At 42.4% G+C, this 16,421-nt stretch overlaps 1 protein-coding gene across 1 annotated transcript in view; it reads right to left on the reverse strand.

Moving 5' to 3' along the window:
- Nucleotides 1-15,867, reverse strand: part of ERAP1 (endoplasmic reticulum aminopeptidase 1) — a 36,881-nt gene extending 21,014 nt beyond the window's left edge. Inside the window, exons 1-7 of the mRNA XM_010831957.1 lie at nucleotides 15,770-15,867; nucleotides 10,232-10,772; nucleotides 8,309-8,447; nucleotides 5,009-5,143; nucleotides 2,289-2,409; nucleotides 1,456-1,610; nucleotides 985-1,098 (exon numbers count right to left, since the gene is read on the reverse strand). Of these exons, the coding sequence (XP_010830259.1) occupies nucleotides 985-1,098; nucleotides 1,456-1,610; nucleotides 2,289-2,409; nucleotides 5,009-5,143; nucleotides 8,309-8,447; nucleotides 10,232-10,758 (1,191 nt within the window). The 5' untranslated portion in view covers nucleotides 10,759-10,772; nucleotides 15,770-15,867. The remainder of the gene's footprint in view (nucleotides 1-984; nucleotides 1,099-1,455; nucleotides 1,611-2,288; nucleotides 2,410-5,008; nucleotides 5,144-8,308; nucleotides 8,448-10,231; nucleotides 10,773-15,769) is intronic.
- Between the last annotated feature and the right edge of the window lie 554 nt (nucleotides 15,868-16,421).

The raw sequence follows: 16,421 nt of genomic DNA on the forward strand, positions 1-16,421 counted from the left end.
TTTTTTGTAAATTAATTAATTTATTTTAACTGGAGGCTAATTACAATATTGTAGTAGTTTTAAAGCAAAGAAATTTAGCTTTAACCATGTAGTGAAAGAAAAAGCAATGGAGAACAAATTCCAACTATAATCTGATTAGGGCATATTACACAACAAAACAATAAGCATACATGGTTACTTTTACTATTAAAGACTATATGGAAACAAGAAAATACTTATTATGATCCACTATACTGTAATCAACCCACTCCAGTATTCTTGCCTGGAAAATCCCATGGAAGGAGGAGCCTGGTAGGCTACAGTCCATGGGGTGGCAAAGAGTTGGACACAACTGAGCGACTCCACTTTCACTTTCTTTTCACATATGTTATGTATATAGGAAAATGAAAATGGGAATATGAATATGTACAAATGAAAATTAAAATATGGTAAAGGATTGTTTTTACATAGTTTCTTTCTAATTATACTGCATTTGATTTTCACAAGTTAACCACATGACTTTTGAAATTATCATGTAGAGTTTCCAAACCAGTAAGTTTGTGACCCATGAGTCTAGGTTCTTATACAATCAAATGTACAATTATCTTAAAACTCATTTGATTTGGCAAGTAGGACCCTATTGAAATAGCATCAATCTGTACCTAGTACTTCTCCAGTGAGCAGCCTAAAGGAGGAAAGCGATACAGAACAGACAAGTTGTCATTATTTCTGTTTCTTTTTCACTCAGGGAGGACAATTTAGTCCTAACTTCATAACTCATAGATTTGGAAATAAGCAACTGAGCGTGGAAATAAGTCTTTATGAGATATCTTTAAAGTACACTAGCATTTTGAAAACCTGATCCATATTTAAACTCCCAGGGAGGTTATCAATCTTTATATAAATTCCATAATCAAGCATTGGTAAATATACTATTTTCCAGCAACAGATTAACCTAAAATGTAAAAAAAAAAAAAAAAAAGAAAGTAAGTAAATACAACTTACAACTTTCAGTTCTGGATGAGTCACACTGACTGACACGAACTCCATAAACTTGGCAAATCCCTCATTTAGCCAAAGATCATTCCACCATTCCATAGTGACGAGGTTCCCAAACCACTAAAGGAAAATATTACTCAGTTTATCCACAGATTTCTATGGCAACTGGATTATCTACACGGCCATAAACGTCAAACATTCAAAAGGAAATATATTCTATATGTATAATGTCAGTATATGAATGTTAACATATTTATAAAGCTAATATTTTTTTCAAAGTAAAAAGAAAAACTTTTCAATATGTATTTTAAAACATGGTACCTAATGTTTTAAAGACATAAATTTTCCTCTGGGAGAAAAAGACAAAGTAAAAATGAATCCATAGCATTCATGTATCGATATAAATAGCCTATGTCCCAGAAGAGCAATAAAAACATAGTTTATACTTTTTTGAAAAGTGTGACTGAGCTCATTTACCTGGTGGGCGAGTTCATGAGACACAATCATCGTGATGCCGAGCTTACTTGAGGCAGAAGACTTCTCAGCATCAAACAGTAGAGAAGATTCCCTGTATGTCGTCAGTCCCCAGTTTTCCATTGCACCAGACTGGAAGTCAGGAATCGCAGCAAGATCTTGGGAAGGAAACAAAAAACATCTTATCAGTCTTAACCTACACATGGCCCAAACACACTAACTCTCAGAATGGATGGATGCAGGAATCAAAGAGAAACTAATCTTGGGTTCTGGATGAAGAACCTTTCACAATGAAGTCAAAGGGCTCAGTGGCTCATTCAGACTTACTCTGCTGCTGCACGATAAAGTCACTCCTGGCTTTCAGACCTCCTGACTCCATTTCTAATTCTCTGACAAGGTGTTTGGGGACTGGACAATCTTAAAAATTGTCTCAATAATCCACTCTAGCTGGGATGCCCAAGACTCCCACACACTACAAACTCAAACACATAATAGTTTTAAGGGCTCATGTAAGAAAGAAAATGCAGATTTTCTTATGCTCTATCAAGGAACTCATTGAAAAAATTTATTGAGTACTCTATGTTCTTACCAAATGCATGCCAATCATGGAAAAAAATGCAGCCTCTGTCCTTTGCTATCTGCCCACTAATAGAGTCATGTTTGTCTTTAAAATCAGAAGGCAAAAGTTTCCGCATGCTACATGCCTCAAAAACCTGCTGGGGTCTTAATGACTTGAGAGGCTGCTGAGCTGATGGGGGAAGATGCCAGTTAGGAAGATATAATCTACTGTGGGGGTCATTAAATGCCAGTTTGAAACACCTGTGCAAGACCTATACCTTGTTTGGGTAACGGATACGGGATGCTGAAATAATCCTCATAAAATTCTAGAAGAGTCACTGCGGCATCCAGTGCATAGTCTGCCTGATTTATCTTGTCTGGAACAGCATATACGGAAACCTGGAGAGGAAGACACAAGGGAGTGATCCAGATGCCATCGTGGCTTTTCTAGAAGCCTGACATTAACAGCTTCCTAGTGTGGGACATGGTTGCCAGTATTAAAGATGACAATGGCAGGCTGCTATTTCTTATATTAATCCTGATTGTTCTCGATCAATCCCCCTACTGAAAACAACAGACAGATGATGAGTAACAAATATAAAAATGTCTTCCTAAATGTTTACATGAGATAGTGAAAAGGTAAAGACAACTTAGTGTCCCAAACTGAAATGACCGCAGGACCCTGGGAAGTCAGCAGAGGGTCACTGCAGCCAGCTTTTGCCCTGAAGACACTAGACCACTACAGATGGACTTGAGCTGAGGTCTTCATGGCACTGGAGAACTCAACAGGGAAAGGAGACAAAATCCAGAACCTGCTCAAGGTGGGTAGGAGATGTCCCCTGCTAGACCCCAAAGGACCAAGCCCTTACTGGAAGTCTAAACTAGAAAGAATCACCAAATTCCTCCAGGAGACTGCAAGGGGGGAAAAAAAGCCTTATTCAAACGCTGGTGATGTATGAGGAATAGTGAGAGACTCTCCTCAGAGAATTTATGGCTAAAAGCTAAACTTCATACCGTCTAACAGCTGAACTCACAATAAACCTAGGTGGTCCAAAAACCTGAAGCCAATAATTTAAAGTGATTCCCAAGGCTGCAAAGTCTCCAGGTCACTTGACAGGAGCGAAATACAAATTCTTTCTGGAAAAATTCACCTTCAAGTCAGGTAAGAAAAGCTCATAGACACGATTCACAGTACATAGCATGAAGGAACAAGACACCGTGAACAAGAGCCAGCAGAAACAACAAATCACAGAACCAGCCACACTAAGACTTCATATATGACAACTTCTAGACACGATATAAAGTGTGAGTTTAATGTGTTAAAGAAAATGACTCAAACTATTGGCACACAAAAGGGGGTCTGGGGACCTAACCCCAATGTAGATATATGTGGGAGGGGGCGGTTCCCTTACATCTCCAAGCAACATTCCAACACCAGTTGGGTATCTTACAATTCAGTTCCATGCTGACACTCCTGGTGTGAGAGCATCATTCTACAGGATTCAGTCTTACAAGCCTGCTCCCTAACCCGATTTCAGATGCCAATCAAAAGTGCAAGTTACCACCCGTGCTTCTGACTTAGCAGCTGTTGGCTGGAGGTTCCCAACCCCCTTCTTGAGTTTAATTTGCTAGAGCAGCTCACAGAACTCAAGAGTAACATTTTACTCGACAAGATTCCCAGTCCATTATAAACAAACGTAACTCAGGAATGAACAGCCACACGCGAGCGGTGCCTTAGAACAAGGGTTGGAAAAAGGCACTGTAACGACCACGTCCTCTCCTACCAAACCACCTTCCCTATACCTCCACTGGTTCACCAACCCAGAAGCTCACAGGAGCCACCCTTTGAGTTTTTATGGAGTTTTCACAACACAGGCGTAAATGATTGACCTTTGGTGACGAAACTCAGTCTCCAGTCCCAACTCTCCCATCACATGGTTGGCTCCCAGTCAACCAGCCTTAGTTAGGTTACCTAGGAAATTTTTATTAACATAACAAGAGATAATACTTATGGTTCTCAACACATAGGACATTCTAAGAGTTTTAGTAGCTCTGAGCCTTCATCAAGGATGAAGACCAAATACATATTTCTTATTATGAATTACAATATCACAGTATGAAAGACACATAAAAATAACCATTCAAAAAGGATTCACTGAAGTGGGCAAATCAGTGAGTGGGTGTTTTTTACTGTTAATTTCACTGCTGAACTTAGGCTGCTTCCTACAGTCAAGCCTCAAGCCTTAGCTTCAAATCCCCAGGTAAGCAGAGATATCTTCACAAGGATAAGAAGACCCTTTATTCAGGACCTTATTCAGGCCCTACAGAAGACAAGGCAATTCAGAAGAGAAACCCTAACTATCCCAGGCCTCAGTTAAATAAATGAGGTCATTTTAAATAAAAAGTCGCCTGCTTCCTCTTTGAAAATCTTTGCATTCAGGGCCGCAGTGTACAATTGTGTAGGTTGCTCACTACACAATGAGACCCACCCAGTGGCAAGAACTCCTTGAAACAAGACCTCTTCCCCTGACACTCCAGTACTCCCTGACCCAAATGCTCTCCCCAGAGCCATTTAATACTCCAAGCTGTCTTCTCTTACTTCCTTCCCGTGGCTAGAAATCCCCAGCTCGGATAGTCAGTGACATTCACTTCCAAACTGCAGAAAGTTATAGACAGAAGAAGCAACCTGAGAAACCACTGCAGGATCTAATCCAACGTATACATTTTACAGAATGTAAGCTCATCTCCAAAGGTAGCAGAAAGCCAGTTAATGGTGGAGCCAGCACCATGACCCAGGCCAGGCCACGTCTCCCCATGTGTTTCTGCCAGTAGAACCCCACTGTAAACACGAGCATCTGTGACAGTGGGATGGCCCACAAACTGGTTTGTCCGAGAATGAGGAGTGTTTCCAGGATGTGGGACTTCCAGTTATAAAACCAGGACCGTCCCAGGCAGACCAGGGCAAGTAGGTCACCCTATGTGACAATCACAAGTTCACCTTGACTCCGCTCTTGGTCATCTTGCTGACAGACTTGAAATCCGAAACAATGAAGGCCACCAGGTAGGTGCTCATCCTCACGGTTACGTCAAAGTGGTCTTCTATGAGTCCTTCAGCCACAGTCACAGATTTAACCTAAAATCAGGATAACTGAGATCATCAAAGAATCCAACTACCCAAGACACTGAAAACATTTTATAAAGAGAAATAGTCCTAAGTTTCGGACATACTGAAAGTATATGACATGACATTTGTATAGTTATTTAAGAATATCTCTTTCAGAGACTTCCCTGGTGGACCAGCAGTTGGGACTCTGCCTTCCAATCCAGGGAATGTGAGTTTAATCCCTGGTTGGGAAGGTAAGATTCCACACGTCTCACAATCAAGAACCAAAACATAAAACCGGAGCAATACTGTAACAAAATCAATAAAGACTTTTCAAAAAACGTATTTCTTTCTTAAGTAATTTAGATAGGAAAGCCAAACCATTCTCCTCCATGTTTTTATTGAGATATAATTCATATACCATAAAATTCACTGTTTTAAAGTATACTATTCTGTGGGGTTTTTTTTAATTATATTCACAGTTATATAACCATCACCACTTAAATCTCTTCTAAATAAGCCAGACGATTACAAACTGACTCATATTTGCACATGAGGATTGGTAATGTGGCTGGGAAAAAGCAAAACTGAGACTGCTGATTTTGCCAAGATGTAGCCCACATAATACAAAGTGCGAGAATAATCTGGAAATGCAGTGTCTAACTGGGTGCATGTGTCACCATGGATAACCTAAAAGAGCTTCTACTTTCTTAAACAATTCAAAGAAACCCATGCCTGGGCCTGACCCTGCAAAGTCTCCTCCAGACTCTAATCTGCTTCAGTGAAGTCAGGTTTTGCAGTGTAATCAGGGAGCAGCCTTGCAGAGTGGGGTTGGAGCCACAGAGGTACAGGCTAAGAGGTCGGCTTCCCAAGAAGAAAGTCTACTACCTCAGCCAACAGAAAGCAGTGGGCAGGATCCTGGAGAAAAGACCAGTCGAAACTAGTCTGAGAACATCCACATTAACGATGCATTTTTCCTATAATCCCATTTCCACCTCTATTTCTATGTCCTTATCCTTCTTTGTGATACCCACCAGCCACAAGCTATGGTTGCCTGCTCACCAGCCTTTGGGCATTCATATCCTGACTCTGACAGCCAACCTAGGTTTATTCTTAAAGGGCCAGAAATCACCTTTCTTTTTAAAATGTCTTCAGCTTACCCCTGACAAAAATTTCTGTTCTTGAAGTTGCGCTTATTAGTAGGGAAGTAAGCTAACTAAACGAATTCAAATTTAGATTTGATTAACTCTTGCCCCAAACACTTCGGTGTTCCAAAGGTATATTTTTCTTCTCTAGCCTCCAAAAAGACCCTTTGAAACCCCGCTGTCCTTCCTCTCAACCCCATGTCTGAAGCTTAAGTTCAGGCACCTCTGTTAGATTTCTGCCAAGAGGAGGGATGGCCCATCCAAGGGCAAGATTACATTAGATATTTTTGGATCCTCAACAAGTAGGTCCCAGACTTGGATTCATGGATTTGGATTCATGGATTTGGACTCCAGCACTTTTGTGAAGCCTCTGGGCTTTGGCCTTCCCCCTACAAACCTATGAAATCTATACCAGTCTTGTTTAGTGGGTCAGTCTGTCCCTCACTTCCAAACCACCCCTGTTCCTTTATTCTTCTTAAGCTGTAATTCTCTAATTAGAGAAGTCACTCCCACCCCAGGCAGCAGTACCATAATATTTGGGGAGGGAACTATAATTTGAAAAAGCATTTTCTCTATCTCAAATTTATATTAGGAAAACGGCATAACTGTTTCTTACCTTTCTATATACAAGTGTGTTGGGGAAAGAGACAAAAGTTCTTGTCTGGTAAGGATTCACAAGTCTGCCTTTTATATAGGCTTCTGGTGCGGAATGTCAGAATCTCTTTTAGGGGGTCCTTAAGGCAATGGCACCCCACTCCAGTACTCTTGCATGGAAAATCCCATGAACGGAGGAGCCTGGTAGGCTGCAGTCCATGGGGTCGCAAAGAGTCAGACACGACTGAGCGACTTCACTTTCACTCTTCACTTTCATGTACTGGAGAAGGAAATGGCAACCCACTCCAGTGTTCTTGCCTGGAGAATCCCAGGGACGGGGGAGCCTGGTGGGCTGCCGTCTATGGGGTTGCACAGAGTCGGACACGACTTAAGGGATTCGATGAGCAATATAGAGTTCTAAAGGTTGGGAAATACTACACTGGAGGTTGGTTCATGGCTCTCTGAGTCCCTTCATGTGAAGATACTGCCTCCCCAGCCAGCATAGGGATGAGGTATGATACCCTTCCGGACTCTGGGCAAAGCCTATTCCAGCCTGAGTCTCATCCATGGTGAGCTTCTCTGAACAAAGGAAGTGTGTGCTTCAGCAGTGGTATGTATCAGCGGTAGACCGACAGCTCAGCTTCTGTGTTTCCAGTGCTACCAGAATCATAGGGGAATGGACCTCGCTAAGTAATTTTATTCATTTGGCAAGGTCATCTTCTCCTTTCCGCTTTGAAAAATCAGAAGGGCTTCAGCCTAACAGATGCAGACTATTATATTTAGAATAGATAAACAACAAGGTCCTATTTTATAGCACAGGGAACTATATTCAATATCCTGTAATTAACCATAATGGAAAACAAAAAAGTAGAATAAAAAAATAAAACTCAAACGGAACACTGTCCACATCTGCTCTGGAACTGGAAAATAATGACTTCTTTAAAGGCGACTTAAGATTACTTTTTTAACTTCGATCTGCCCAACTTCATGCCAGTTATTTTTAATACAAACTGTATAGCTAATATTAGTAATATAGTATGCAGAAATTATAGGACATAACTAAATCATAGGAATATGGCCTTATCCGACAGAGCATTTCCTTTAAAAATCCTTTTAAAAGATCTTATGAGAAAAGTGTAAGTGCTTTACGAAAGGCACTCTCACTTGAACCTGACCTGAATTTCCTATACGGTTTCTCTCTTGTCAACGTGGATGACCTGCAGTGTCACTCTTACCTAATTTTGCTTGTTTTTAGGGAAAATGTTTTTTTCCTTTGACCATAAATAAATTGCTGCTTGAACCAAAAGCATAGGTTAGAAGTGAAAAAGAAAAATTAGCTATCTGTCAGGCAATGAAACAAACAAAACAGGTAGCCTGAATGTTAACTGGCAATGGGGAGAGGCAAGCCACAGGGAATGAATGGACTCCTCATCAGAGATACACAATTTAGACTCACCAGTGGCATATTGGAGATGGCGAGGTGTCTTGGTTCCCTTCTGATCTTGATTAAAAAACTCGCCTTGAAAGCAGGTTCATCAAAGCAGGGAAAGGCCATTCTGGCTGCAGTTGGTTCGAACTGTGTTGATGCAAGTATCCTAAAATTCCGTAAAGGGGAATAAAAACACAGCAGGAAGTACCAGGGACTGTAAGTGAGGTGTATGATCATGTCTTAATTCCTAAAGCTATCACAATCCTGATGAATCTCACTACCAAAAAATCGTTTATATGACAAAAGCTATCATAAACTAAAAGACAAGTAAAAGAACAGGGAAAATTGATCAAAAGGTATTTAACAAAGTGTTAACATAACCTGAACAAATAATGAGCTCTTAAAAATAAGTAAAAATTCACCCACCAACCAAGCAGAATAGCAGGCAGAGGTCATAAACAGGCAACTCACAAAAGAAGAACATACAAATAGTCAATAAACACATCAAAAGCTGCACAGCTTCATTAATAATCAATGTAACAAATTAAAGGGGAAAATCTGTTGGTATTTTGGCTCTAAAAGGATTGCCACTACACAATATTAGTGAGAAATATGGCAAGGCATATCAAAAGTTTGTTGACCCCTGACTTAGCAATTTTACTTCTAGGCATTTATTCTAAAGAAATGATTTACAAAGATGCTTGTCCAAGTGTTGCTGATGCTAAAAAGTTGGAAACAACCTAATTTCCATCCATAGGAAGATTAGTTAAATAAATCAACACAGAAACATGCATTTTAATAACGTTGTTAAAATGATGTAAAGTGACAGTCATCATGTAAAATACATGTCAACATATATTTTTAATAAAAAAGCTCCCTCGTGAAACTTAAAATACAACATAGTTCCATTTACATAAAATGACATGTATGTATATCCAGAAAAAAGTATAAAGGATGTTCCCCTAAAACAGAAGCAATAGTTATCTCTAGGGGTTATAATGGGGATACATTTTATCTTTTCAAAAATTCTTTTCTGTAGTATTTGACTTTTCTTTAACCTCAAAAAATAATATGGAATCAGAAAAGTAAGTATAAGCTACTAAAAAATTTTGATTTTAAAATTTAGCATAAAATCTCCCAAAATATATTGTGTTTTTAAAAACAGAACTAAAACAAGCAGGAGAGGATCCCTAAAATGGTTTCAACTGAGACAGAAATATTTCCTCTAATAGGCCATTACAGGTTGAATTGAGTCTTCCCAAAATATATTTTGAAGTCTTATTACCTAATATCAGTGAGACTTTATTTAGAAATAGGGTCTTTACAGATGTAGTCAAGTTCAGATAAGGCCATCAGGTCAAGCCCTAGTCCAATATAACTGGTGTCCTTAAAACAAGAGGGAAACCTGGAGAATGGCCGTGTGACAGGCAGGCAGAGACCGGACTGATGTAGCTGCAGTTCAAGGAATGTCAAAGATTGATGGCACCACAAGCTAGGAAGAGGCAAAGAACGAGGCTATTCAGAGACCTAGAGAGCACAGGCCTCCTGACACCTTGATTGGACTTCTCGCCTCCAGAATCGTGAGATACTAAATTTCTACTGTTTTAAGTCACACAGTTTATGCACTTTGTTAAAGCGGCCCTTGGAAACTGGTACCTAGGCCAAGAGAATTTAAAACATATATTCTATCCCAGAAGTCTAATTAAATAAACAAGTAGGTATTTACTCTAATAGAGCTGGAGGAAAGAAAATTGGTTCAAATAGAGTGAAAAATGAGATTTAAAAAAAAAAAGGAAAAGACTATAAGCCATTTTTAAATATGCAAAGACATGCAAACAAAACCAAAGAAAGAATTCAACAATCAAGGAAGTTTTAAAGGACAAGCTACCTGAAATAATAAATTTAGTGTGGGTAGCACTTGAACTTAAAAAAAAAAAAGACAAAAATTACCTCACTTCTCCTTCCTTGGTTCTGTAGGTACTTTTATAAAATCCATGGAAACTCTCAGAAAGATTGCCAGCGTAGTCGATGACAATGGTGTATGGGAGGCCGACGACCAACGGCTCAGAAGCCAGAAGCGCAATCTGCTCCTGAGGTGGGTTTTCCAGGACTCTCAGTGGCTCTTCAGCCTGCCTCTCGCCACCTCCCTTCCTCAGGGCGGCCTTGGATATTTGTAGGCGGTGACTGTGCAGGATGATGGTACTGGTGGGCTTGCTGGCTGTGATTTCTATCTGTGTGGTTCCCCCGAAAGTCAGAGTGGTGAGGTTTGCGTGAATCATGAGATCGTAATGAGCTGGGATGATGTGCTCTGGAAGTCGAATTTTATTCCAAGGAAATGGTGCCCCGTTGCTAGCTTTTGGAGATGTTGGTTCCCTGCTCTGACATGAGGATGGAGTTGCCACCGTTAAGAGAATCAGCAGTGTCGAAAGCAGTAAGGGCCTGGTTCCAAGTGACCATTTGATGGATGGAGATATCATCTTGCTTGAAATGGCTAGAGGCACAAATGTACAAAAGAAAAAAAAATCACTAAAATATTATCAAGAGAGCATAATTTCAGAATGCATCCACCCATAATTAACAGATACAGATACAAACTTAAAAAAAATACTAGGTCTTTCCTTGAAAGTAAAATTATCTTTCCTATGTTAATGAGTCACAAGAAGAGAGAAGTTTATGGTCAACAACAATTATTAACATCTACTACAAAGCATCATCTAGCTTTCAAAGTTTAAATTAACTCTATCAGTCAGGATCCTCCGCTGAGAGCAAGAACAAGCTCTGGCTGAAGATCCTTAAATGGATCACAGAATTGACAGGTCATTTGGGAAGCCAGGCTCATAAAACAAGCAAAGATGGGCAATTAGAACTATATTAGACAAATATGTGATTAGATGACCACTCCCTGCCCGCACTAGACCTTAGAGGAAGCCACCCCAATGCGTAGAGATCAGATGCTAACACCTGTGCAGTCATCAAAGGAGGAGTTCTCTACTAGCCTGCAACTTCCTGTTGTTTCAGCAAAAGTGAGGTGTCCAACCACCAGCAGGGAGGACACAAAGCAGGCATCTGGCCTTGCTGCTTCTCCGTGGGAGAAAGGCCTTGCTTCCCACTTAGCTTAAAACACAGAAAGTAAAGGAAGGAAATACATGCTCAGCAGCAAGGGGGAGTGGGAAGGCACGTATTTGCAACAGTAAGCCTTAATAATATAATCAATCTGATTTCGCTATTGATCATCTGGTGATGTCCATGTCTAGAGTCATCTCCTGTGTTGTTGGAAGAGGGTGTTTGTTATGACCAGTGCATTTTCTTGGCAAAACTCTGTTAGCCTTTGACCTGCTTTGTTTGGTACTAAGGCCAAATTTGCCTGTTACTCCAGGTATCTCTTGACTTCCTACTTTTGCATTCCAGTCCCCTATAATGAAAAGGACATCCTTTTGGGGTGTTGGTTCTAGAATGTCTTGTAGGTCTTCATAGAAGCATTCAACTTCAGCTTCTTCAGCATTACTGGTTGGGGCATAGAATTGGAATACTGTGATATGGAATGATTTGCCTTGGAAATGAACAGAGATCATTCTATTATTTTTGAGATTGCATCCAAGTACTGCATTTCAGACTCTTCTGTTGACTATGAGGGCTACTCCATTTCTTCTAAGGGATTCTGGCCACAGTAGTAGATATAATAGTCATCTGAGTTAAATTCACCCATTTCAGTCCATTTCAGTTTGCTGATTCCTAAAATGTCAACGTTCACTCTTGCCATCTCCTGTTTGACCACTTCCAATTTACCTTGATTCATGGACCTAACATTCCAGGTTCCTATGCAATATTACTCTTTACAGCATTCAACTTTATTTCCATCACCAGTCACATCCACACCTGGGTGTTGTTTTTGCTTTGACTCTGTCTCTTCATTCTTTCTGGAGTTATTTCTCTACCAATCTCCAGTAGCATAATGGGCACCTCCCAACCTGGGGAGTTAGTTCATCTTTCAGTGTCCTATCTTTTCCCCTTTTCATACTGTTCATGGGGTTCTTAAGGCAAGAATACTGAAGTGGTTTTCCATTCCCTTCTCCAGTGCACCACATTCTGTCAGAACTCTCCACCATGTACCGTCTATCTTGGGTGGCCCTACATGGCATGGTTCATAGTTTCATTGAGTTAGACAAGGCTGTGGTCCATGTGATCAGTTTGGTTAGTTTTCTGTGATTGTGGTTTTCAGTCTGTCTGCCCTCTGATGGAGAAGGATAAGAGGCTTATGGAAGCTTCCTGATGGGAGAGACTGACTGTGGGGAAACTGGGTCTTGTTCTGATGGGCAGGGCCATGCTCAGTAAATCTTTAATCCAATTTTCTGTTAATGGATAGGGAAGTTCTATACAGTCAGCAAAACAAGACCAGGAATGTAAAGTCAAGTGGGCCTTAGGAAGCATCACTATGAGCAAAGCTAGTGGAGGTGATGGAATTCCAGGTGAGCTATTTCAAATCCTAAAAGATGATGCTGTGAAAGTGCTGCACTCAATATGCCAGCAAATCTGGAAAATTCAGCAGTGGCCACAGGACTGAAAAAGGTCAGTTTTCATTCCAATCCCAAAGAAAGGCAATGCCAAAGAAAGCTCAAACTACTGCACAGTTGTACTCATCCCACATGCTAGCAAGGTAATGCTTAAAATTCTCCAAGCTAGGCTTCAACAGTACATGAACCGTGAACTTCCAGATTTTCAAGCTGGATTTAGAAAATGCAGAGGAACCAGAGATCAAATTGCCAACATCTGTTGGATCACTGAAAAAGCAAGAGAGCTCCAGAAAAATATCTACTTCTGCTTTATTGACTCTGCCAAAGCCTTTGACTATGTAGATCACAACAAACTCTGGAAAATTCTTCAAGAGATGGGAATACCAGACCACCTTACCTGCTTCCTGAGAAATCTGTATGCAGGTCAAGAAGCAACAGTTATAACTGGACATGGAACAACAGACTGGTTCCACATTGGGAAAGGAGTACATCGAGGCTGTATATTGTCACCCTGCTTATTTAATTTATATGCAGAGTACATCATGAGAAATGCTGGGCTGGATGAAGCACACGCTGGAATCAAGATTGCCAGGAGAAATATCAATAACCTCAGATATGCAGATGACACCACCCTTATGGCAGAAAGTGAAGAAGAACTAAAGAGCCTCTTGATGAAAATGAAAGTGGAGAGTGAAAAAGTTGGCTTAAAATTCAACATTCAGAAAACTAAGGTTATGGCATGTAATCCCATCACTTCATGGCAAATAGATGGGGAAACAATGGAAACAGTGACAGACTTTATTTTGGGGGGCTTCAAAATCACTGCAGATGGTGACTACAGCCATGAAATTAAAAGACGCTTGCTCCTTGGAAGAAAAGTTATGACCAACCTAGATAGCATATTAAAAAGCAGAGATATTACTTTGCCAATAAAGTTCCATCTAGCCAAAGCTATGGTTTTTCCAGTAGTCATGTATGGATGTGAGAGTTGGACTATAAAGAAAGCTGAGCGCCGAAAAATTGATGCATTTGAACTGTGGTGTTGGAGAAGACTCTTGAGAGTGTCTTGGACTGCATGCGATCCAACCAGTTCATTCTAAAGGAGATCAGTCCTGGGTGTTCATTGGAAGGACTGATGCTGAAACTGAAACTCCAATACTTTGGCCATCTCATGCGAAGAGTTGACTCATTGGAAAAGATTCTGATGCTGGGAGGGATTGAGGGCAGGAGGAAAAGGGGACGACAGAGGATGAGATGGCTGGATGGCATCACCGATTCGATGGACGTGAGTTTGAGTAGACTCCAGGAGTTGGTGATGGACAGGGAGGCCTGGCGTGCTGTGACTCATGGGGTCGCAAAGAGTAGGACACGACTGAGCAGTTGAACTGGAACTGGAGAAGTAAGGACTGAGGGAAAGGACAGGATGTATCAGAATGGCTGCCAGGTTTCTAGAATGAACGTCTGGATGTTGGTAGGTATCCTTTATTGAAATGGAGAAGGCCAGAGGTGGAAAATATTTTAAAGGGAGGAGAGGGAACCAAGGCTTCATTTTTCAATATGTTTAATTTGTGATGTCTATGAGATATCCAAGGGGAAATATCAAGAAGGCAGTTAAATATACACAGACTGAGACATAAGGGCTTTAAAGGAATTTCCTGTTCTCGACTGTACTCCTTTAAAGTTTTAAAAAGTATCTTCCTTTGACATCTGATCTTACTAAATCTTCTTTGACAATCAATGGTGTGGATTAAAGCGCTGCAGTGACAGAGTTCCTAACTTTCTTTCACAGCCAGAAAAAGTTCAAGATACTAACTGCCTTTGGTGATTCTGACTTCTCCCACTCACACAGGAAGTCAGGGCAACTGGTCCTGGGCTGTCTCCTCCTTCCCTTTTTGGGACACCATGGAATGTCATCATCAAGAGGTAACAGGCCTTCTTCCAAAGGCTCTGAGCAATGAAATTAACAGGCACTGATGATAGCTAGTTACCGGTAGTAAAAACTTTTAAAATATTGATTCAATTTTTTAACGTATTAGAACTTTTCTACTTAGGCCCACCTGAAAATGCGCTGCCTATCAGTACCACTGCAACTCCGTGCAAAAAGAGACAAGTTGGGCAATTTTTCAGTCTTTTTTTTTTCTTAAGTCGTTGACTCCATCCTGAATAGAGAGCAAATACTTCGGGGATTTAGTAGAAACCAGAGCACTTCTTTCTAAACCTGGCGTCACAAAGAACCTCCAAGAAAAAGGTAAGGAAGTGTCTGCACTTTCTCCTTCCTCCCGAAATTAACTTGCAGACCCACCAGGCTAGTAAGACACCGAGAGAGAATTTTAACTTGCTCCAACAGGAGAGCCTTTAAATTCAATAAACTCCTGGTTGAGCCATAGCGAAGGGAACTATTGGCAAGAAGTGCAGAAGAAGGGGCAGACTTGAATTGATCTAAAGGACGCTTAACTGTCATTGCGACGATATCCCTGCGCCTGCAACTCACCGAACTCAGGTTTGTTTTCTCCAACTACTATCCGCCAGATACTCTCTTTGGCCAAACCTCAACCCCTCTCCCCCGCCATCCACCCACCACCTCTCTTGACCCTCCTCTGGAGCACAGCGGGCGAGGCTGGCAGGAATCCAGCCTCAAGGAGAAGCGCAGAGGACGACTCCCGCCTGCCTGCCGGGAAGTGGCGGGGCTTAGGGGAGCTCTGCGCCGCTGGCCAGCTCCCGGTGCAGAGAGAGGCAAGGCCACTGTTGAGCCTGCGCCAACCCCACCACCCTCCCCGCGGACACGATCCCCAGCCTCGCGACCCACCCACCACCCCTACCCCCCGCACCCCCCGGCCCCACTTGGCCGCCGCCCGCTGATTCCCTTCCTCCCCGGGTCCCTGGGCCGCCACAGAAAGGACGCCCTGGCCTCGCTCTTCCCGCAAACACTCAGCCTCCCCCAACAGCGGGGCGGACTGGGATCTGTCTCACTCAGTACCTGGGACTCGGGGACCACGCCGCCGTCGCCTGCCTTGGCCGCCCTGGGACCAAAACTGAAAGCGAAAGTGAAGCCGGAGCGGCAAGCACAGGCGCGCGGGGCGCTGGGCCGAGCCCTGCGGGCGCAGGGGAGCCCCCGCCGAGGAGGTGGCTAGCTGGGGCAGGGGAAACCCGGCAGGACGAGCAGACCCCCATGTTCCCAGGACAGTTCAGTTCCGTCGCTCAGTCGTGTCCGACTCTTTGCGACCCCAGGGACCGCAGCAAGCCAGGCCTCCCTGTCCATCACCAACTCCCGGAGTTTACCCAAACTCATGTGCATCGAGTTGGTGATGCCATCCCAAGACAGGGACTCACAAAACAATAAGGCGTATGGTGCAGGGGGAACCAGCGGGGAGAAGCTCCCCTTTAGGGGTGCAAATTATTTTCCCTGCACTTGTCTGGAGATTTGGTGTCGGGGGGGGGGTCCCCCATGGATTAGCCTTTGGGGCAGCGGAGGTTTGGGGGCATAAGGAGAGGGCTGGCACTCTGAGGGCACTTGGGTGGAGCCGAGCTCCCCTCATTCCCCCTCCTCCCCCCACCGCCTGAACCAGCTCACAGCCCCGTTGGACTCAAGGCATGTCCATCATCTCCCCTCCGCAAATGAGCGGAGAGCC

The sequence above is a fragment of the Bison bison genome, unplaced genomic scaffold (assembly GCF_000754665.1).
Source record: "Bison bison bison isolate TAMUID 2011002044 unplaced genomic scaffold, Bison_UMD1.0 scf7180017864533, whole genome shotgun sequence".
Taxonomy (NCBI): Eukaryota; Metazoa; Chordata; class Mammalia; order Artiodactyla; family Bovidae; genus Bison; species Bison bison.